This window comes from Capricornis sumatraensis, chromosome 5 (genome assembly GCF_032405125.1).
Source record: "Capricornis sumatraensis isolate serow.1 chromosome 5, serow.2, whole genome shotgun sequence".
NCBI lineage: Eukaryota > Metazoa > Chordata > Mammalia > Artiodactyla > Bovidae > Capricornis > Capricornis sumatraensis.
In genome coordinates this window covers 112179534-112203271 of record NC_091073.1, presented here as the reverse complement: position 1 = coordinate 112203271, position 23738 = coordinate 112179534, and the positions used below count along the sequence as shown (strand labels likewise).

General features: G+C 40.6%; 1 protein-coding gene across 1 annotated transcript in view; it reads left to right on the top strand.

Moving 5' to 3' along the window:
• The first annotated feature begins 928 nt into the window (after positions 1–928).
• Positions 929–23738, top strand: part of TPK1 (thiamin pyrophosphokinase 1) — a 395099-nt gene continuing 372289 nt past the window's right edge. Inside the window, exons 1-2 of the mRNA XM_068973117.1 lie at positions 929–1001; positions 1399–1457. Coding sequence (XP_068829218.1) covers positions 1415–1457 — 43 coding nt within the window. The 5' untranslated portion in view covers positions 929–1001; positions 1399–1414. The remainder of the gene's footprint in view (positions 1002–1398; positions 1458–23738) is intronic.

Below are 23738 nucleotides of genomic sequence, written 5' to 3'. Positions count from 1 at the left end.
CAGCAGCAGCAGCAGGTAGGCCTTCTGCAGTGTGTTGTGTCCTGGGGATGGGCCGCGGGCTGGCAGAAGCCCGTGCTAGTTGGTCACGCCTCTCAGGGCAGGGGTCTGCAAGAGTTGTCAGATGCTGACAGCTGTGCAGTTCTCATCAACTGTCAGAACCACGATGTATGGCAACATTAAATACAGACGGTGGGAACCACGACAGCGGAGGCTAAAAATCAGGTCCTCTAGGAACCTCAAAGAACAAGTTTAGTCTGGAAAAGATAAAGCCTAGGGAGTCTACTAAGTCTAGAGACCTGGCTCGCTCAGACCTGGAAGGGGCTGCGTGGCCACAGAAGGAACTCTTCAACCTGTGAATGTTGAAGTGAGCAGAGCTCCAAAAGCAGCTTCAAGTTCCTGCCAACGATAACATTCTGTGATTGTTGCAACCCAGCGAAGCCTTTAACGAAGGCGTGCTCCTGAGGCACACGAGCTGCAAGCGGGAGATCAAAGAGAATGAGCATTGAGAAAAAGGACTCTAGGTAACTAGCGACATTGGCTTGGCTCTGATGCCAAGCTGACAAAGGATGACGGAGGAAGTTAACGTTTGGCTTGGAGCAAATAGCGGCCTCCAGGCTACAGTTCAGGGACCAGCGTTCCTCAGAAACACCAGTGATGGCTCCAGGGCAGAACTGGTCTAGAAGAGAGGGCGGCGCGTGAGGGAGCGGGTGGCAGGGTGGCCTCAGGTTCCGGCGCCCGAACGCCGGGGACACACGGTCGGGGGTGGTGGGGGAACCCGTGGGGTGTGAGCGGTGGGGAATCGGGTTGGGGGCGGGGCCCCGCGGCTCGCACGCGCAGCCGGCTCCCGGAAGGAGGCGGGGCCGCCTTGCGCGCCCTTCCCTTAAACCTGCGGGCCTCGGGCCGTGCGCCGCCGAGGCGCCTCAGTCGAGCACCGAGCCGTCGATCGCTTGGCTCCCGCAGTCTGCGCTCCCGCTCGTTGGTGGCTCCACCCGCCATATTGTGTAAGTGCGACCGCAGCCCTGGAGCGCCACCCGCGTTCCCGGCGGGTGGGGCGGGGAGCAGGCGGCTCCGGCTCCCTTCGCGTCCTTGGCTCACTTGGCTCTCCCCGACCCTGGCTCCCGCACGGTGACGGCGGCACGGGGAGAGGCTGGACCGGGCGACCCCGCCGAGGCACGCGTAGCGCGCGCGCTCTCTGCGCCCCCGCGCGCCCTGGAACGCCTCCCTCGTCCCCGCCGCCGCCGCCGCCGCCGCGCGCCCAGCCGGCAGTGCCCGGGCCCGCACACCGGGAGCGCGGCTCGCTCGGCGGTCCGCCTCGTGGCCACACGTACTGGCGTTTCCGCGTGCTGTTTAATTAGCTAGGAGAAGTTCTGATGTGGCTTTTTTTTTTTTTTAACGCAGAGAGCAGCAATCCGTTATGGAGCATGCCATTACCCCGCTGGAACCCCTGCTTCCCTCTGGTAACTGTATTTCTTCACACGTTTTACAGTGCAATTGATGTGCAGTCCCCGGCCCCCCACCACAAGCCGTGAAAAGGTTAAAAGGGCTGGACTCTAGACCCAGAATGGTGTCCAGTCTGACTCAGATTTCCTACATTTAGGCAGATTACAGTCTCTCTTGTGTCTCAGTTTCCTTATCCGGAAAAAAGAAAAAAGGAGCATAGTTTTTAGTCTTTGCGGTGTAGAGTTGCGTGAGGACTAAAAGGTGATGCCCTTCACCTGGAGAAGACTAAGCCCTACCGGTAATGTGAGCTCTCAGGCTCCTAACAATTAGAGCAGAAAGGTAGACGGAAGGGGTAAAGATCAGTCTTTATTGACTTTATGATTGGCTGCCCATTGTGCCCGTTTGTCATCCTTTGAAAATACTTGAGGTTACCCAATAAAAATGCTTTCAAGATACAAATAGTCAAGGGTTATTCTTCTCGTGTGGAGTCATTGTCATTCACAGGGAAATAGACGGAAGAATGAGTTTTTCTGAGGGCATTGTTAGTCGCTTTTATTATCGTGTGTAGTAACTGACCCGAGTGCTAATTTCATGGTATTAAAACATTTTTTTCTGTACCGGTTTTTACTTTTGTTTCTCTTGTGTAGAACTTCAAGTTTATCAGCTCATCAATTTAACTAGAATGCAAAATTCTTTGTCGTGTTAACAGTTTTCTGTAAACCTAATTCATGAGTTTTTTGAGGGCAGGAGTATTGAGTCTGATTTGAGCTTGTCAGCTTCCCCACAATCTGGGAGTACTCATGGTAAAGCAATCAAAGGATAATTACAGCAGGGGACCCTGGCTCCTTTCTGCCCAGGCACTTGCTGTGTTACATTGTGTACATATACTTTATATCTTACTTTACGGGTGGTAAGGAACTAGAGTCTGAACCCAGATATGTTTGACTTGTTGAGAGGTTGAGCTCTAATCATTTTTGAAAACAGCTCTTCCCAACTTAGGAAAAGCACTGGCAAACATAAACATTTTGTAATTGAAACTTCGGTAGTTCTCAGTTATCCAAGGGTAGCGGGGACCAACAGTATTTCCAAGAGTAAACATTGGATTCAGCTGGCCTGTTGACTTTCAGATTTGTTGCTAAGCATGAGCACTTTACTGCTGGAAGATTTCTAGTGTTTTCTCCATTTTAAAGAGATAGGTCATGCAGACAGTGCTACATAGGAAAGGTTGGAGTGAGGCAACAGGGTTTCTGGGTCTAAGTCTTAGATTTGCTGGTTGTATTTCAGTTTCTTCATCTGTGAAATAGAAATATTTTGCAGGCTTGTGAGTATAGATGAGTTGTAAAACATGTAAAGCATTTAGCTTTAATTGAGGTAAGCAATCGATTAGGTTCAGTGGTCAGGCTATCATGGTTGGATTTCAGGGTCAGTGTTGAAATGGAAAGGGCTTCCCAGGTGACTTAGTGGTAAACAATCCATCTGCCAGTGCAGGAGAAGCAAGACACATGGATTCATTCCCTGAGTTGGGAAGATCCCTGGAGGAAGAAATGGCTTTAGTATACTTGCCTGGAGAATTGCAAGGACAGAGAAGCCATAGGGTCTCAAGGAGTTGTACACGACTGAGCTACAGAGCACAACATGCCTGCATGCTGAGATGGAAAAGGTTTGGAGCAGTAGACCAGTAGGAAATAGTAGGAAAGACAGGCAGTTCTGGTCCCTGTGGGTTTAATCAGAGGCTTAGGGAGAAGGCCATGACTCCTCAAGTCAGGCATGTGTAGGCTCCGCGCTGGGGCAGGCGTACAGGGGAACCGTTAAGGACTGTGATGTGCTGTGTGAAGCACAGATCCACCAGGTAGAATCCTGGACTTCTCTGAGGACAACTGTGGCATTTAGTGGTTTGCCTAGTTTCTTCCTCTTGCTCCTAAGGGTACAATTATTTAGAGATTCCCATCTGATCTCAAACACTGGCTTAGAAACATGGGTTCCCTACAAGTTTACTTTCGTCTAGATAAATGAGGGATATTTAAAAACAGAACAGTTCATCAGGAGGGACCCTAGCAATGCCTGGCTCTTAGAGTAATTTGGTAAATATTTGAGGTTAACGTTATGTTTAGAGAGGTTCCCTTCATCAAATAAACATTTAATATTTTCTAGGAGAAGGCAAGGGCAACCCACTCCAGTACTCTTGCCTGGAAACTCCCGTGGATGGAGAAGCCTGGTAGGCTGCAGTCCATGGGGTCTCGAAGAGTCGGACAAGACTGAGTGACTTCACTTTCACTTTTTACTTTCATGCATTGGAGAAGGAAATGGCAACCCACTCCAGTGTTCTTGCCTGGAGAATCCCAGGGACGGGGGAGCCTCATGGGCTGCCGTCTATGGGGTCACACAGAGTTGGACACGACTGAAGCGATGCAGCAGCAGCAGCAGAGAGGTAGCTTTTGTATGAGTAACTTCTCTGAATGTAATTTTTGGCCTGATGTGCCTGTAATGCTTACCCAGATTTCGTGTAACAGACAACCTGACTAACTGGTTCTCTCCAGGTTAACTAATTGTCAAGTACACCAAAATGCTCACCTCTAATGATCACCAGCAGAGGGAATAGAAAATCTTTTTAATCTTTGTTATTTGTAACTGAAGTGTGTGTTAGTCTATCAGTCGTGTCTGACTCTTTTGTGACCCCATAGACAATGGCCTACCAGGCTCTTCTGTCCATAGGATTCTCCAGGCAAGAATACTGGGGTGGGTTGCCATTTCCTTCTCCAGGGAATCTTCCCAACCTAGGGATCTAAGCCGGGTATCCCACACTGTGGGCAGATTCTTTACCATCTGAGCCACCAGGGAAGCCCAAATTAAGTAAATGGTTATTATTTAAAGAAAAATGACTAACCTAAAACATGAAAGTTTCCTGTAATCCCGCTTCGAGAAATAACCATTATTAACAATTGGCATATATTCTCAAATTTTATTTATGTAGGTATAACCATTCCTCTTATGGTAATATACCATTCCTCTTGTTTTAAATAAAATGGATTTACATTGTAAGTTTTGTAAATTAGTGTTTTTGAGCAGTGAGTAAAAATATATCAATATTTTATTTCAAACGTTGTGCTCTGTGTTCTTTTTTTTCTTTAAAACAGTAGAGATTTCTAAATGTTAAAAAAAAAATTCAAGTGAGTAAATGTTACAATCTTATTCAGTGATTATTCAGCAATTAATATATTAGGTAGTATACAGTCTGGCAGATAGAAACTGGAGGAGCTGTGTGAAGTGGTAGACATTATAGGCAGAAATGGGCAGGAACAAATTCTAGCAAGGTCTCTTTCCTTTAACGGTTGGTAAAGATTACTGACTAAGGTCCGTCTAGTCAAGGCTATGGTTTTTCCAGTGATCATGTATGATGTGAGAGTTGGACTGTGAAGAAAGCTGAGTGCCGAAGAATTGATGCGTTTGAACTGTGGTGTTGGAGAAGACTCTTGAGAGTCCCTTGGACTGCAAGGAGATCCAACCAGTCCATTCTGAAGGAGATCAACCCTGGGGTTTCTTTGGAAGGAAGGATGCTAAAGCTGAAACTCCAGTACTTTGGGCACTTCATGCAAACAGTTGACTCATTGGGAAAGACTGTGATGCTGGGGTGGATTGGGGGCAGGAGGAGAAGGGGACGACAGAGGATGAGATGGCTGGATGGCATCAGGGACTCGATGGACGTGAGTCTGAGTGAACTCCGGGAGTTGGTAATGGACAGGGAGGCCTGGCGTGCTGGGATTCACGGGGTCACAAAGAGTCGGACACGACTGAGCGACTGAACTGAACTGAAAGGGTCTGTCAGGCAGATTACTTTGCTAGCACTGATGGAGTGACTTCTGATTGGCTGGTTTAAGTTCCTATTTTTTTGTAGAGTTGAAACTGTACATAATTGGGTTAATTATTAAGGCTGGGTTTGGTGATGTGGGAGTTAAATGGCTCCATTTTGGGCCTGTTTTTAATGCTGCAGGAAAAAGTCCATCCTACTTAGCAGAGGTTGTCATTCTGAAATCTTGTGTATTTCTAAATTGTGTGTGTTTATAAATATAGGACCTGTTTTAAGCCCTTTCCTGCAATTTTTTTCACTTACTACTTTGTTACGGTCCGTATGTGTAGGTGTCCCAAGTTGTTTTTCTTTTAGTGGACAATATAGACACAATGGAACTAGGCTTTCTTAAAAGACATTTAGACTATTTCTAGTTTTTGTTACTATCTACAATGTGTAACTTTGATTGTATTTTTGCATATGGGGTCTATGGGGTCGCACAGAGTCGGACATGACTAAAGTGACTTAGCAGCAGCAGCAGTAGCATCAGTAGGATAAATTTCTGGAAATGGAATTACTGGATCAAAGGATATGTCTGGATTTGTTATCTAGAGGAACTGACAACTACCTAGTGTATGCCTTGGATACCAGGTACGGTGGGGGATACACTTGAGATCTCTTCTATCAAGGAGCTTACAGTCTTGTCGGAATTGAGAACAAAACAAGATAGATGCTAGTTAGATGTTGAATTTTGTGTGATGGGACCCACATAGGAACTACAGGGACTTGGGAGAAGGGGAGGAGGGCAAGCTGGAGCAGGCAGATAAATCATGGGTGGACAGATGTCAGGTGGGCATACAGAAAGGCACTGGACTTAAATTGTGAGATGCCTGGGAGAAGCACAAGAACGTTGCAGGCCCTGGGCCCGCCTTGATTGAAAGCTCAGTCCTGCGTCTGTCTGGGAACTAATTCAGTTCATCTGGTGACTACTGCTGCTGCTAAGTCACTTCAGTCGTGTCCGACTCTGTGCGACCCCATAGACGGCAGCCCACCAGGCTCCCTGGTCCCTGGGATTCTCCAGGCAAGAACACTGGAGTGGGTTGCCATTTCCTTCTCCAATGCATGAAAGTGAAAAGTGAAAGTGAAGTCGCTCAGTCGTGTCCGACTTTTTGAGACCCCATCGACTGCAGCCTACCAGGCTCTTCCGTCCATGGGAGTTTCCAGGCAAGAGTACTAGAGTGGGTTGCCATTGCCTTCTCCCATCTGGTGACTAGTGAGGAAGAAAGGTTGAGAGAACAGGTGGAGGTTTTGGAAGAATGGTTGAGCAGTGAAGTTAAACCATACTGTGGAAGACAGAGACATTTATTGCAAGATAGGAGATAGAAAGATTTTTGAGTTTCTGTGTCCTTCCATCTCTGGAACATTCTCTATGAAACAGCCTTTTATATACCTTTAAAACTTGATTAAATTGTGTCATCCATGTCATGGTTCAGAATTGCTAATTGTATACAGGTTAAAGTCCTTATCCTGACCTTTAAAGGCCCTTCACCATCTGATTCTTAACCGCTTTTCCAGAATACTTTTTTTTTTTAAATCACTCATCTCTCTGTCCAACCAGAACTCACCACTATTTACTATGTGAACAATGATTGAAGCTTCAATGCTTTGACCCTAGCTCATGCTACACTAATCCCCTGGAGTGTTCATTTTCAATCCTTAGAATTCTTATTGTGAAGCTTTAGCCATTCTGGTGGGTAAGTAGAGGAATCTCTGATTTTAATTTGCATTTCCTTAATGGCAGAATATGGATATTGTCTTTTGTTAATTGTAAAATAACACTTGCCACTTTTTTCTTCGTATAGTTGATTTATAATGTTTCAGGTGTACAGCAAATTGATTCAGTTATACCTGCATCTATTAATTATGTCTATATATCTATTCCTCAGATTTTTTTTCCATTGTATGTTATATAGGGTGTAATGTGGTATACAGTGGGTCCTTGGCATTTATGTTATATATAGTAGTGTGTGTATCTATTAATCTTGAAAGTGAAAATTGCTCAGTCGTATCTGATTCTTTGCGACCCCATGGACTATACAGTCCACGGAATTCTCCAGGCCAGAATACTGGAGGGGGTAGCCTTTCCCTTCTCCAGGGGGTCTTCCCGACCCAGGAATCAAACTCAGGTCTCCTGCATTGCAGGCGGATTCTTTACCAACTGAGCTACCAGGGAAGCCCTGAGCTACCAGAGAAGATTAAGGATTAATCTTAAATCCCTAATTTATCCATTCCGCCTATTTCTCCTTTGGCAGTCAGAAGTTTGTTTCCTATGTCTGTGGGTCTGTTTTGTAAATAAGTTCCTTTGTATCATTTTTTTAGATCCCACATAAATGAGATCATATGATATTTGTCTTTATCTGACTTAGTATGATAATTTCTAGGTCCATTCATTGTTTTTTTTTTTATGGGGCTGGGTAATGTTCTGTTGTGTGTGTGTGTTAGGTTTCTAACCACACCACAGTTAGGTTTCTTCCATGTCTTGGCTGTTGTAAATAGTGCTGCTATGAACACTGAAGTGCGTGTGTCTTTTTTCAAATTAAAGTTTTCATCTTTTCTGGTTGTATACCCAGGAGTGGAATTGCTGGTGCATGCTCAGTTGCTCAGTCGTGTCTGATTCTTTGGGACCCCCATGGACTGTAGCCTTCCAGGCTCCTCTGTCCGTGAACTTTTTCAGACAAGAATACTGGAACTGATTGGCATTTCCTCTTCCAGGGTATCTTCCTGATCCAGGGGTTGAATGCGTGTCTATTGTGTCTCCTGCTTTGGCAGGTGGATTCTTTTACCAGTGTGCCCCTTGGGAAGCTCAGGGATGGCTGCATCATATATTAAATCTAGTTTTAGTTTAAGGAAGCTCCACACTGTTCTCCTTTGTGGCTGCACGAATTTTTATTCTCATTAACGATATAGGAAGGTTTCCTTTTCTCCACACCCTCTCAAGCATTTATTTATTACTTGTAAACTTTTTGATAATGGTCATTCTTGCCATTTTTCTATTGGGTTGTCTTTGATTTTTTTAAATTTAATTTGTAGGAGTTTTTCTTTTAATTGCGATATAATTGATATATAGTGTTTTATTTTTGATTTGATACATGTATATATTGCAAAAGGATTACAAGTAGGAGTTTATGTGTTCTGGTTACATAGTTCTTTAAGTCTTGATTTTCTCATCAATGCGATAAGAGATAAGGACACTTTTCAAGGAGAGATATGAAGATTAAAAAGTATCTGTAAAGCGTTTAACACTGATATATGCAGTAAGAATGCAGACATTTTATTTATTTTGTTCATTGCCTTAACATTTTATGTAGAGGTTTTTAAAGTAGAATAATATTTAAGCACATATGATAAGCATATACTCTTGCTGTTTTAAACTCTGTTAATATAGGTGCGTTTTCCAATATTCTTAAAAGTCTGAATTTTTTTTCTTGTAGTGTCTGTGATCATTTCAGTTTTTATTATGAATCTTTATATTTAGAACTCTGTATGCTTGAAAGTAAAGTATATTTATTTTAAACACTTCGCAGCTAAAGTAAAAGAGTAAAACCTTCCTCAGGATCATTAACTTACATGTGCTTATTTCCCAGACTTAAGACATAGAGCAACCAATTACAGAGACTTTAATTTCTAGTTTACTAAAGTACTGGTATTTAGGCATTTTTGTATATTTTTACAACATTGTATATATGCGTTATAAAAAGATATGGATAAAAGATGAAATAAAAATGCGGTATTTCAGCCTCTCGGAGATTGCCGCTATTCTCTCCACGTGTGTGTTCATTTGTTGTGTATACATTGGTATTGATATACCTCCAGATATTTCTATGTATGAATACACAGATGTTTTTAAACCAAAGTGAGAACATAATGTAAGTTGCTTTATTCAGTTCACCATTTTACTTTTCCATGTCAGATTTCAAAGTATCTAATATCCCACTATGTTTAAATTTTCTCATTCTCAAAATAGCTTCCAGATGCTTGTTCCAGACTAGGACTACCTATGCATTGGGTTCAGGATTTTAAATCTCAAAGCATTGTCCCTCACATTTTAAATGTCCTTTAATATTGAATATTGATAAATAAAGCTTTTATATCCCTTTTAAATTGATCTGATGGAATAAAAAATACAGCAGTTTGGTATGAACCATCATTCACTTAAAAATACATGATAAACTCCAACTCAAAAATTCCATTTTATTTTTCCCACATAATTTCATTATAAATTTGTGCTAGAAAACCTTTTATCTATCACTCTACCTTTCTTTGCAAAAAAATTATATATATTTAAATTTTAAAAAGATTTCTATGACCGTAATGCTCTTGGGAGTTATTTCTTCTGAGCTGAGTTACCATTGTTGAGGTTTATTATGAATCGAATTACCCTTTTAAGCATTATGGACACACACTTGATCAAATCAGTGTAATTATATTACACGTTCTTGTAACAACTAACATTTCTGTAACACTGTGTGGTGGGCATGGTTTTAATACTTCAATACTGTAAAACCTGTAGAAAAGTTGTGGACCTAGAAGTCCAGGTTTATGTTTTAGCTATCCTCTTCACTAGATATGTACCTTGGATATGTCTTTCAATTTCTTAGAGCCTTAGTTTCTTTATATAAAATAAAAATACATACAAACATGAAGTCCGTGGTCCAATTTAAGCTACTGTAAAGTATAAAAAGTAAGTTTAAGAGGTAGAATCAATGCAAATGGAAAATACTTTGTACTAAATGAACTTTTTTATATTATTAAATTTTGAAATCCCTTCTTTATTCTATAGTTCTCAGAGGAGATAGCTATTTATTTAGTAAATGTGTTCAGTTAGGCAGGACTACCTGTTCTTTTCCCTGAATCCTCTGTGTAGTTTTCTTCTATACTTATTGAATTTATTATTTCTAGGTGCATGAAGTTTTTAATAGTGGTCATAGTATTTTTATTTATTTATTTATTAAAAAATTTTTTATTTTTACTTCATTTTACTTTACAATACTGTATTGGTTTTGCCATACATTGACATGAATCCACCATGGGTGTACATGAGTTCCCAAACATGAACCCCCCTCCCACCCCATATCATCTCTCTGGATCATCCCCGTGCACCAGCCCCAAGCATCCTGTATCCTGCATCAAACATAGACTGGCGATTCGTTTCTTACATGATAGTATACATGTTTCAATGCCATTCTCCCAAATCATCCCACCCTTTCCCTCTCCCTCAGAGTCCAAAAATCCGCTCTACACATCTGTGTCTCTTTTGCTGTCTTGCATACAGGGTCATCATTGCCATCCTTCTAAATTCCATATATATGTGTTAGTATACTGTATTGGTGTTTTTCTTTCTGGCTTACTTCACTCTGTATAATCGGCTCCAGTTTCATCCACCTCATCAGAACTGATTCAAATGTATTCTTTTTAATGGCTGAGTAATACTCCATTGTGTGTATGTACCACAGCTTTCTTATCCATTCATCTGCTGATGGACATCTAGGTTGTTTCCATGCCCTGGCTATTATAAACAGTGCTGTGATGAACATTGGGGTACATGTGTCTCTTTCAATTCTGGTTTCCTTGGTGTGTATGCCCAGCAGTGGGATTGCTGGGTCATAAGGCAGTTCTATTTCCAGTTTTTTAAGGAATCTCCACACTGTTCTCCATAGTGGCTGTACTAGTTTGCATTCCCATCAGCAGTGTAAGAGGGTTCCCTTTTCTCCACACCCTCTCCAGCATTTGTTGCTTGCAGACTTTTGGATCACAGCCATTCTGACTGGTGTGAAGTGGTACCTCACTGTGGTCTTGATTTGCATTTCTCTAATAATGAGTGATGTTGAGCATCTTTTCATGTATTTGTTAGCCATCCGTATGTCTTCTTTGGAGAAATGTCTATTTCGTTCTTTGGCCCATTTTTTGATTGGGTCGTTTATTTTTCTGGAATTGAGCTGCATAAGTTGCTTGTATATTTTTGAGATTAGTTGTTTGTCCGTTGCTTCATTTGCTATTATTTTCTCCCATTCAGAAGGCTGTCTTTTCACCTTGCTTATATTTTCCTTTGTTCTGTAGAAGCTTTTAATTTTAATTAGATCCCATTTGTTTATATTTGCTTTTATTTCCAGAATTCTGGGAGGTGGATCATAGAGGATCCTGCTGTGATTTATGTCTGAGAGTGTTTTGCCTATGTCCTCCTCTAGGAGTTTTATAGTTTCTGGTCTTACATTTAGATCTTTAATCCATTTTGAGTTTATTTTTGTGTGCGGTGTTAGAAAGTGATCTAGTTTCATTCTTTTACAAGTGGTTGACCAGTTTTCCCAGCACCACTTGTTAAAGAGATTGTCTTTACTCCATTGTATATTCTTGCCTCCTTTGTCAAAGATAAGGTGTCCATATGTGTGTGGAGTTATCTCTGGGCTTTCTATTTTGTTCCATTGATCTATATGTCTGTCTTTGTGCCAGTACCATACTGTCTTGATGACTGTGGCTTTGTAGTAGAGCCTGAAGTCAGGCAAGTTGATTCCTCCAGTTCCATTCTTCTTTCTCAAGATTGCTTTGGCTATTCGAGGTTTTTTGTATTTCCATACAAATCTTGAAATTATTTGTTCTAGTTCTGTGAAAAATATGGCTGGTAGCTTGATAGGGATTGCATTGAATCTGTAGATTGCTTTGGGCATTATACTCATTTTCACTATATTGATTCTTCCAATTCATGAACATGGTATATTTCTCCATCTATTAGTGTCCTCTTTGATTTCTTTCATCAGTGTTTTATAGTTTTCTATATATAGGTCTTTAGTTTCTTTAGGTAGATATATTCCTAAGTATTTTATTCTTTTCGTTGCAATGGTGAATGGAATTGTTTCCTTAATTTCTTTTTCTACTTTCTCATTATTAGTGTATAGGAATGCAAGGGATTTCTGTGTGTTGATTTTATATCCTGCAACTTTACTATATCCATCGATGAGCTCTAGTAATTTTCTGGTGGAGTCTTTAGGGTTTTCCATGTAGAGGATCATGTCATCTGCAAACAGTGAGAGTTTTACTTCTTCTTTTCCAATTTGGATTCCTTTTATTTCTTTTTCTGCTCTGATTGCTGTGGCCAAAACTTCCAGAACTATGTTGAATAGTAGTGGTGAAAGGGAAATGCTTTCAGTTTTTCACCATTGAGGATAATGTTTGCTGTGGGTTTGTCATATATAGCTTTTATTATGTTGAGGTATGTTCCTTCTATTCCTGCTTTCTGGAGAGTTTTTATCATAAATGGATGTTGAATTTTGTCAAAGGCCTTCTCTGCATCTATTGAGATAATCATATGGCTTTTATTTTTCAATTTGTTAATGTGGTGAATTACATTGATTGATTTGTGGATATTGAAGAATCCTTACATCCCTGGGATAAAGCCCACTTGGTCATGGTGTATGATCTTTTTAATGTGTTGTTGGATTCTGATTGCCAGAATTTTATTGAGGATTTTTGCATCTATGTTCATCAGTGATATTGGCCTGTAGTTTTCTTTTTCTGTGATATCTTTGTCAGGTTTTGGTATTAGGGTGATGGTGGCCTCATAGAATGAGTTTGGAAGTTTACCTTCCTCTGTAATTTTCTGGAAGAGTTTGAGTAGGATCAGTGTTAACTCTTCTCTAAATTTTTGGTAGAATTCAGCTGTGAAGCCGTCTGGACCTGGGCTTTTGTTTGCTGGAAGATTTCCGATTACAGTTTCAATTTCCGTGCTTGTGATGGGTCTGTTAAGATTTTCTATTTCTTCCTGGGTCAGTTTTGGAAAGTTGTACTTTTCTAAGAATTTGTCCATTTCTTCCACGTTGTCCATTTTCTTGGCATATAATTGCTGATAGTAGTCTCTTATGATCCTTTGTATTTCTGTGTTGTCTGTTGTGATCTCTCCATTTTCATTTCTAATTTTATTGATTTGATTTTTCTCTCTTTCTTTCTTGATGAGTCTGGCTAATGGTTTGTCAATTTTATTTATCCTTTCAAAGAACCAGCTTTTGGCTTTGTTGATTTTTGCTATGATCTCTTTTGTTTCTTTAGCATTTATTTCTGCCCTAATTTTTAAGATTTCTTTCCTTCTGCTAACTCTGGGGTTCTCCATTTCTTCCTTTTCTAGTTGCTTTATGTGTAGAGTTAGGTTATGTATTTGACTTTTTTCTTGTTTCTTGAGGTATGCCTGTATTGCTATGAACTTTCCCCTTAGCACTGCTTTTATAGTGTCCCACAGGTTTTGGGTTGTTGTGTTTTCATTTTCATTTGTTTCTATGCATATTTTGATTTCTTTTTTGATTTCTTCTGTGTTTTGTTGGTTATTCAGAAGCGTGTTGTTCAGCCTCCATATGTTGGAGTTTTTAATAGTTTTTCTCCTGTAATTGAGATCTAATCTTAATGCATTATGGTCAGAAAAGATGCTTGGAATGATTTCGAGTTTTTTGAATTTATCAAGGTTAGATTTATGGCCTAGGATGTGATCTATCCTGGAGAAGATTCCGTGAGCACTTGAGAAAAAGGTGAAATTCATTGTTTTATGGTGAAATGTCCTATAGATATCAATTAGGTCTAATTGGTCTATTGTATCATTTAAAGTTTACGTTTCTTTGTTAATTTTCTGTTTAATTGATCTGTCCATAGGTGTGAGTGGGGTATTAAAGTCTCCCACTATTATTGTGTTACTGTTAATTTCCCCTTTCATACTTGTTAGCATTTGTCTTACATATTGTGGTGCTCCTATGTTGGGTGCATATATATTTATAATTGTTATATCTTCTTCTTGGATTGATCCTTTGATCATTATGTAGTGGCGTTCTTTGTCTCTGAAAAACAGAGTTTTTAAAGTTTTTAAGTCAATTTTATCGGATATGAGTATTGCCACTCCTGCTTTCTTTTGGTCTCTATTTGTGTGGAATATCTTTTTCCAGCCCTTCACTTTCAGTCTGTACGTGTCCCTTGTTTTGAGGTGGGTCTCTTGTGGGCAGCATATATAGGGGTCTTGTTTTTGTATGCATTCAGCCAGTCTTTGCCTTTTGGTTGGGGCATTCAACGCACTTACGTTTAAGGTAATTATTGATAAGTATGATCCCGTTGCCATTTACTTTATTGTTTTGGGTTCGGGTTTATACGCCCTTTTCGTGTTTCCTGTCTAGAGAATATCCTTTAGAATTTGTTGGAGAGCTGGTTTGGTGGTGCTGAATTCTCTCAGCTTTTGCTTGTCTGTAAAGCTTTTGAGTTCTCCTTCATATTTGAATGAGAACCTTGCTGGGTACAGTAATCTGGGCTGTAGGTTATTTTCTTTCATCACTTTAAGTATGTCCTGCCATTGCCTCCTCGCCTGAAGAGTTTCTATTGAAAGATCAGCTGTTATCCTTATGGGAATCCCCTTGTGTGTTATTTGTTGTTTTTCCCTTGCTGCTTTTAATATTTGTTCTTTGTGTTTGATCTTTGTTAATTTGATTAATATGTGTCTTGGGGTGTTTCACCTTGGGTTTATCCTATTTGGAACTCTCTGGGTTTCTTGGACTTGGGTGATTATTTCCTTTCCCATTTTAGGGAAGGTTTCAACTATTATCTCTTCAAGGATTTTCTCATGGTCTTTCTTTTTGTCTTCTTCTTCTGGGACTCCTATAATTCGAATGTTGGAGCGTTTCATATTGTCCTGGAGGTCTCTGAGATTGTCCTCATTTCTTTTAATTCTTTTTTCTTTTTTCCTCTCTGATTCATTTAATTCTACCATTCTATCTTATATTTCACTAATCCTATCTTCTGCCTCCGTTATTCTACTATTTGTTGCCTCCAGAGTGTTTCTGATCTATTTATTGCGTTATTCATCATATATTGACTCTTTTTTATTTCTTCTAGGTCCTTGTTAAACCTTTCTTGCATCTTCTCAGTCCTTGTCTCCAGGCTGTTTATCTGTGATTCCATTTTGATTTCAAGATTTTGGATCATTTTCATTATCAACATTCGGAATTCTTTCTCAGGTAGATTCCCTATCTCTTCGTCTTTTGTTTGGTTTGGTGGGCATTTCTCCTGTTCCTTTACCTGCTGAGTATTCCTCTGTCTCTTCATCTTGGTTATATAGCTGCGTATGGGGTGGCCTTTCTTTCTGGGAATTTGTGGAGTTCTCTTTATTAATGGAGCTTCCTCACTGTGAGTGGGGTTGTATCAGTGGCTTGTTAAGGTTTCTTGGTTAGGGAGGCTTGTGTTGGAGTTCTGGTGGGTGGGGCTGGATTTCTTCTCTCTGGAATGCAATGGAGTGACCAGTAATGGGTTATGAGACATCAATGGTTTGGAATAACTTTGAGCTGCCTGTATATTGAAGCTCAGGGGTGTGTTCCTGTGTTTCTGGAGAATTTGCTTGGTATGTCTTGCTCTTGAACTTGTTGGCCCTTGGGTGGTGCTTGGTTTCAGTGTAGGTATGGAAGTGTTTGATCAGCTCCTATTGATTAATGTTCTCTGGAGTCAGGAGTTCTCTGATGTTCTCAGGCTTTGGACTTAAGCCTCCTGCTTCTGGTTTTCAGTTTTATTTTTACAGTAGTCTCAAGACTTCTCCATCTATACAGCACTGATGATAAAACATCTAGGTTAAAGATGAAAAGTTTCTCCACACTGAGGGTCACCCCGAGAGGTTCACTGAGTTACATGGAGAAGAGAAGAGGGAGGGGGTAGTTAGAGGTGACTGGAATGAGATGAGGTGGGATCAAAAGAGGAGAAAACAAGCTAGCCATTAATCACTTCCTTATGTACGCTCCACAGTCTGGACCGCTCAGAGGTATTCACGGAGTTATACAGGGAAGAGGAGAGGGAGGAAGTAGACAGAGGTGGCCAGGAGGATAAAAGAGGGAAATGAAAAGGAGAGAGACAGATCCAGCCAGTAACCAGTTCCCTGAGTGTTCTCCACCGTCTGGAACACACAGAGATTCCTAGAGTTGGGTAGGGAAGAGAAGGGGGAGGGAAGAGACAGAGGTGACCTGGTGGAGAAAAAGGAGAATCCAAAGGAGGAGAGAGTGGTCAAGCCAGTAATCTCGCTCTCAGGTAAAACTGGGTAGTGAAGTTTGGGTTTTTAAATGTACAAAATTGACAACAAAAACCAAAAAGCAAAGATTAAAAATCTAGAGTAGAGGTTGGATTTTCAAAAATACAATATTAAAGAAAAGAAGAAAAAAGAAAACAAAGCCCCAAGAATTATTAAAAAACAACAACCACACATAGACTATATATGGCGTTTGCTTTAAAAAATAGGGTCTTTTTTTTTTGAACAGTAATAATAGGTTATAGAAATAAAAATTAAAGGAGAAATAGAGGACTTAACAATTTTAAAAAGTTAGAAAAAAAAAAAAAAGAAAAAACAACCACACAACAACATTAAAAAAAAAGAAAAAAAAAGATCTTAAAAATAGTAAAGATATATCTGGCCCTTTCTCTGGCGTTGTGGGCAGTGTGGGGTCACTTCCAAGGCGGTTCCCTCTGTTTACCTTCTGTTTGCTGGTCTCTTCAGTATCTGATTTCTGTCCTGACACGGGGCAGGGCGGGGTGGGGGGCCGTGTTGGTGGACACTTTTTTTTTTTAGGCTCACTTGTTCAGTCGTGCTTTGGGGAGGGAGGGATGCTGCAAACAAATAACACTGTCGTGTGCACGCAGTGTCTCAGCCCCGCTGGGCCTGCCCCTGCTCGTGGTGCACACCGCTCAGGCTCTATGTTGCTCTGCCGGGAACCGTCTGAGGCCGGCCCTAGGCTGCATGCACCTCCCCGGTCTAAGCTGCTCAGGTTCGGTGCTCAGGTTGCCCTCAGAGGTGCAGATTTGGTTGGGACTGCGTTTCGTGCACTTCCCAGGTCCGAGTAGCTCAGGTGTTTGGCGAGTGCAGTCACTGCAACTTATCGCCTTTCCCATCTCTGCTGCTCAGTTTTCTGGGTGGACTGCTGGCGCCCCTTGTGAGGCAGATGGTGACTGTCCAGAACCCCCAGAAGTCTTAGCAAAGAAGCCTGCTTGCAGTTTGGTAGGTAAAGTCTCTCTGGGGCTGCAATTGCCCCCTTCCAGCCCTTACGGCTCTGGTTGCCTGTCCCCGGCGGGGGATGGTCTGCAGCCGGCTATTTCCGTTCGTCCTTTGTTCTGTGTGCGGTCCTGGCGGTGTCTTATGTTTGAGCTTTTCGCGTGGTAGCTATCCCACAGTCTGGTTTGCTAGCCCAAGTTAGTTCGTTCTGGTTACACGCGGGGTGTTCCTGTCTGATTCTTAAAAAGCACTGCAGCCTGTGCCTTCCGCACCTCCCTGCTCAGCCCCCACTTGCTAGTGGCGGATGCAGCCATCTGCGCTGCTTTTCCGCTGGGGGAGTTACTGTTGGGCTTGTAATCTGTTGGTTTTAATTATTTATTTATTTTTCCTTCCTGTTATGTTGCCCTCTGTTCTTCCAAGGCTCGCCACAGACACGGCAGGGAGAGTGCTTCCTGGTGTTTGGAAACCTCTCTTCATAAGATTCCCTTCCCGGGACGGGATTCCCTTCCCAGGACGGAGCTCCCTCCCCACCTCCTTTGTCTCTTTTCTCGTCTTTTTATATTTTTTCCTACCTGTTTTTGAAGACAATGATCTGCTTTTCTGGGTTCCTGATGTCCTCTGCCAGCATTCAGAAGTTGTTTTGTGGAGTTTGCTCGGCGTTGAAATGTTCTTTTGAGGAATTTGTGAGGGAGAAAGTGGTCTCCCCGTCCTATTCCTCCACCATCTTAGGACTGCCCCCGGTCATAGTGTTTTGATGCCTCATGGTTAAGTGGAAATGTGTTGGGAATATCTCATTCAGTATAGCATTCCTGTTATTTTTGTATTTCTGAAACTTATTCTCCGTTGAAAATGCCTGATTAAACCCGTAAAAGGAGTATAAAACATGAAGATGGATAGTAGCATTCTCTGATTTACTAGAGGCTGGTTTGGGCATCCCTGGGTAATCTGTACCGAGAGTTCAGACTCCTTTGTAATGTAAATGAGTGGCTACCTGGATCACTAGTTCAGCAGCAGACCTCTCAAGAATCCTTGGTGATGACATGCTTAGTAGCAAACATAGCCCTAAACTGTTAACTCCCTTCTTTAGTCTCTACTTGTAAATCCTTGTAAGAATGATGTAAGGGTAGATCTGAGTTATTTGCATTTTTTTTTAAATTACAGATTAAAAATTCTTCAGTATAGTAGTAAGATGCTTCTTGGTCACAAAGCTGAAGTAGTTAAGCATTCTTCTTAGAAATTTCCGGTTTGTACCTTTCTTTAGGTCTGGGCTAATACACGTGGTTGTTGAGCGTTTGAAATATGGCTAGTGTGACGGAAGCACTGAGTCTTGTCATTTCACTGTGAGAAATAAAACTCCCATTAGTTATTGAAAAAATCTTAATTATTTGGAACAATGTATTAGTTTACTGAAGCTGCCATAACAAAGTGCAATAGATTGAGTGGCTTAAAGAAGTTTTTCTCACAGTTCTCCGGCCAAAAGTCAGAGATTCAGGTTTGGTTTCTTCTGAGGCCCCTCCTTGTATGCGGACGGCTGCCTTTTCTGTGTCCTCACGTGTTTCCCCTTGCTCTGTGTGTCCTCTGGGTTCTGATCTGTTCTTTAAAAGGTACCTGTCCTATCGGGTTAATGCCGCTCTTACGACTTGTTTTTACCTTAATTACCCCTTTAAAGACCCTGTCATATCACCGGTAGATGAATCACAAAGAGTTGATTTCAGTCTTACTTAGTTGCTGTTTTGTCCTTCTATACAATATGTCCTCTTATTCATTCAACACTTCCTAAGTATCTAAATTTCATAATCTAAATTGTTCTAGTAGCCTCTTTAAAAAGGGAAAACAGATGAACTTAATTTTATCTTTTATTTAGTCTAATATATCTAAACTGATATAATTAAGCGTGTAATCAGAAATAAACAATTATGAATGCAATCACTGACATTTTTGTACTAAACCTTCAAACTCCACAATGTATAGTTTATACTTCTAGCATGTCTCTATTTAGATGCTAAAGTTTCACTAGAAACACTTTACATTTAGTTTGTGATAATTTGTCAGATATTTTGTTCTTATTCATATCAGCAAGCACCAACTCGTAGACTGGGACTTTTGGAACAAGCTACATACACGGGGAGTAGAATGTTTATATTACATGGAAAGCCTTTGGAAACAGTTGTTAGAGACAGAACTAGAACTGTGCCTGGGTTTTTTGACTATGTTTTTCTTAATATCAACACAGCTTTTCTGTTGTTTAAGGCAGTAAGGCCTGCTTTGATACTTGCTTTTTTTTTTTAAGACGTTTTCATCCCTTTGTAGATGGCATGTAGACCTCAGGCTAAACCTTCAGCTTAAGGATTGTGATGTATTTGCTATCCAGGGCTAATTAAGATATCCAGGAGACAAACTCGTGGATTTTCCAGTTTCAGGTGTTAATCCTTTTATTTTGGGCTCCCAGGTAAAGAATCCATCTGCCATTGCAGGAGACTCAAGAGACATGGGTTTGATCCCTGAGTCTGGAAGATCCCCTGGAGGAGGAAATGGCAACCCATTCCAGTATTCTTGCCTGGAAATTTCCATGGACAGAGGAGCTTGGCGGGCTACAATCCATGGGGTTACAAAGAGTTGGAGACACCTAGCACTCACACAACAACCTCTTACTCTACTTTCCTGCTCAATTAGAAATCCATTCTAGGTAGTTTTCAAGTCTCTTGAATGTTGCTGACTCTTCTTGTTCTTCCTTGGTGTATAACTCATAATTGTTGGAATTCTTCCTTTTTGCTTTCTTCAATTTATTTCTAATTTACAAAGACTTTTCTGTCACAAGTATACTTTATGTGTTTGATGCATTTTAACTTTCTCATGTGTTTTGTTTGATTTTCATATTTGCCTTAATTTTTGTTGTTGTTTTAATTAGTTTCATTGTATATCTGATGACAAAAATGTTTGGTTCATCCTCATTCTTAGTGGCCAAATTGTTTCTTTTGCCATAAGTAATATCTTATTAACTTTATAAGCCATCTTTTCCACATCATCTAGAGAATCAATTTCCTGTTTTAGTGGTGTTAAGTCTCTGCAACACCCACCTCCCACCTCCTTACATATTAGGATTTTAATAGCTGCATGCTTTCCTAAAGGAAAGCTTCTAAAGTGAGTTTAAAAATAATCCCAATTTAAAAAAATCTTGTAAATTAGTCCCTTTTAGCATTTTCAGAAATAATACTATTCTTTTAAACAAAGCAATTGAAAATATGGAGCGAAGCTGTGGGGGAAGTTCTGATATTCTCAGTGCTCAAATGTTATAGCTTGATCACTCCAAAAAAAAAAAAAAAAACAAACCTGTGGGTTTTGATACATTAACATTAGATGTCTTTGAAGGTTCTCTAGGAAACTGAGGTGTATTTGTGCCTTAACTTCTCATTCAAATGAATTGTATTCCCTTCCTTCTTGTTAAAATTCATCAGAAAGAGTTATTATTCTTTGTAGGTGGCAAACAGATGCTCAAACAAATGGATTTCATTCTGAGAATATTCCTGTATCTTTATCACACCATTGTCTTTGAAGGTGTTCATTTATCACCACGGAATAGTTCTTTTTGTTTTTATGTCTTTAGAGAATCTAAGCTTTGATTTACTCTTAGGTCATGTGTAAGTTGTATAAATTGGGCTCGTGGCCCAATTGCTGATGTTTATGTTGAGGCAACTTTATTTTTCTTTTTCAAAGGAAAACTGCTCTTGCAGTTTATAGCTCATGTGAGTACAAATGCTGTGAGTAGTGAATCCTGTGCTTGGAGAGAAAATCTTTGAAACCCTTCGTGTTCCTGGGGCAAGTGTGTCTTTGGTGGTGCCCCTCTAAGATGGCTGTCTGCCTTTCTTGTTTGACCATGTTCAGGTAGCTCTGTCTTTCTGAGAAAATACATCCTGTTGTTGGTCAACTGATTGTTAATAATGTATGCTTAAAATAAGCTGAAATTGACCTTGAGTTTTCTTATTTCTAACTGAAATCAGATAGAAGACTCTCACTTGCTTTCTGCTTGTACATAGTCCCTCCTTTGTGTCCGACTCTTTGTAACCCCATGGATTGTAGCCTGCCAGGCTCCACTATCCATGGGATTCTCCAGGCAAGGATACTGGAGTGGGTTGCCGTTTCCTTCTCCAGGGGATCTTCCTGATGCAGGGATTGAATCTGCATGTCTTATGCATTGCAGGAGGATTCTTTACCTGCTGAGCCGGAGATGGGGTGCCTGCTTTCTACTTTTTATTGTTCAGTTGCTCAGTCATGTCCAACTCTTTGAGACTCCATTGACTGTAGCACACCAGGCTTCCCTGTCCTTTACTGTCTCCTGGAGTTTTCTCAGACTCATGTCCATAATGCCATTCAAACATCTCATCATCTGTCATCCCCTCCTGTCTTTCCCAGCATCAGGGTCTTTCCCAGTCAGTCAGCTCTTTGCATCTTGTGGCTATAGTATTGGAGCTTCAGCTTCAGCATCAGTCCTTCCAATGAATATTCAGTGTGATTTCCTTTAGGAGTGACTGGTTTGATCTCCTTGCTGTCCAAGGGACTCTCAGAGTCTTCTCCAGCCCCACAGTTCAAAAGCATCACTTCCTCTTCACTCAGCCGTTTTTATGTTCCAACTCTCATGTCTGTACTGGAAAAACCACAGCTTTGAGTATACGGACCTTTGTTAACAAAGTGATGTCTCGGATTCTTAATATGCTGTCGTAATTGCCTTCAAATACTGACATACCTTAACCAGATTTTTCTTTTTTCCCCCTTTTCCAGGCTAAATATTGTAGTTATTTGTTCAGCAGTTACTTGAGTGCCTGTTATGTAGCACAAACTCTTTTATATGAAAGAGGTACCAGCAATTTTCTTTATATTTCATACTTCTCAGATCCACTATGCCAGTGTAGGCATTAGTAATCAGATGTTTTTCTCAAGAATGCTGACTGAGAGCTTGTCTTTCATTTTTTTAAAAGACTTTATATTTTAGAGGTACTTTAAGGTTTAGAACACAATTGAGAGAAAGGTGTATAGAGTTCTCATATGCCCTGTACACAAGCATAGTGTCCTCCATTGTCAACATCCCCACTAGAGGTACATTTGTTGCTAGAGTGGTGAGTTTGTTATAATGTGTTTGAGCTGACAGTGGTAAACAGGAATCACCCAAAGTCCTTTGTTCACAGTAGGGTTCACTCTTGCTGTTGTACATTCCATGGTTTTGGACAAGTGTCTGATGAAATATGTCCAGCCTTATGGAATCATATAGAACATTTTCACTGCCCTAAAAATCCTCTGTGCTCTGCCTGTTTATCTATCCCTGCAACACTGATCTTTTTATTTGTTTTTATGATTTTACCTTTTCAAGAATATCATGATAGTAGGAGTCATGCAGTGTATGGTTTTTCAGGTTGGCTCCTTTTATGTATTAATATACATTTAAGGTTGCTCCGTGTCTTCTCATGGCTTGGTAGCTCGTTTCTTCTTAGTGCTACCACAGTTCAGCCGTTCACCTGTTGAATGACTTCTTGGTTGCGTCCCAGTTTTGCCAGTTAGGAATAAACTTGTGATAAATATCCATGCATAGGTTTTTGTGTGGATATAAGTTTTCAGCTGCTTTGGCTAAAAAGCAAGGGATGCAGTTGCTGGATTGTATGGTAAGGTTAGGTTTAGGTTGGTAAGAGACCACCCAACTATCTTCCAAAGTCACTTTGACTCTCCCACCAGCAGGGTCTGAGAATTCCCGTCGATCACCAGCATTTGACGTTGTCTGTAATCCAGGTTTGGCCATTCCAGTAGGTGTGTATTTGTATCTGTGGTATTGTTTTAACGTGTGTTTTTCCCTGACGGCATTCAAAGCAGAGCTTGTTTTCATGGGCTTAGTTGGCACATGTTTAGCTTGTTTGGTGAGGCATTTAATAAGGTCTTTGGCTCATTTTTTAATTGAGTTGTTTTGTTTTTTTAATGTTGAGTTTAAATGTTCTTTGTATTATGTATTTTGAAAAACAGTCTTTTATCAGATGTTTCATTTGAAAATAGTTGCTCCCAGGCTATGGCTTGTCTTCTCATTCTCTTGATGTTGTCCTTTGCAGAGCAGAAGTTTTTAACTTTAAGGAAAGCCAGTTTATCAGTTCTTCCTTCCATAGATTGTGCTTTTAGTTGTTGTACCTGAGAAGGCATTGCCACACCCATGGTCATGTAGGTTTACTTCTTATATCCTAGTAAGTTTATAGTTTTGCATTTTTCATTTGAGTCTTTGATCCATTTTTGGGTGGTTTTGTGAAGCTATAAGGTCTGTATCTACTTGCATGTTTTTGTAGGGTTGTGTTCATTTGTCCTGGAAGCATATCTTTGCTCCCTTGTCTTACCTTTGTTCCTTTGACAAAAATAAGTTGACTGTTTATATGAGGGGCTATTTCTGGGCTCTCTGTTTCTATTTTCCATTGATATATTTGTCTGATATCTTTGTCAGTACCT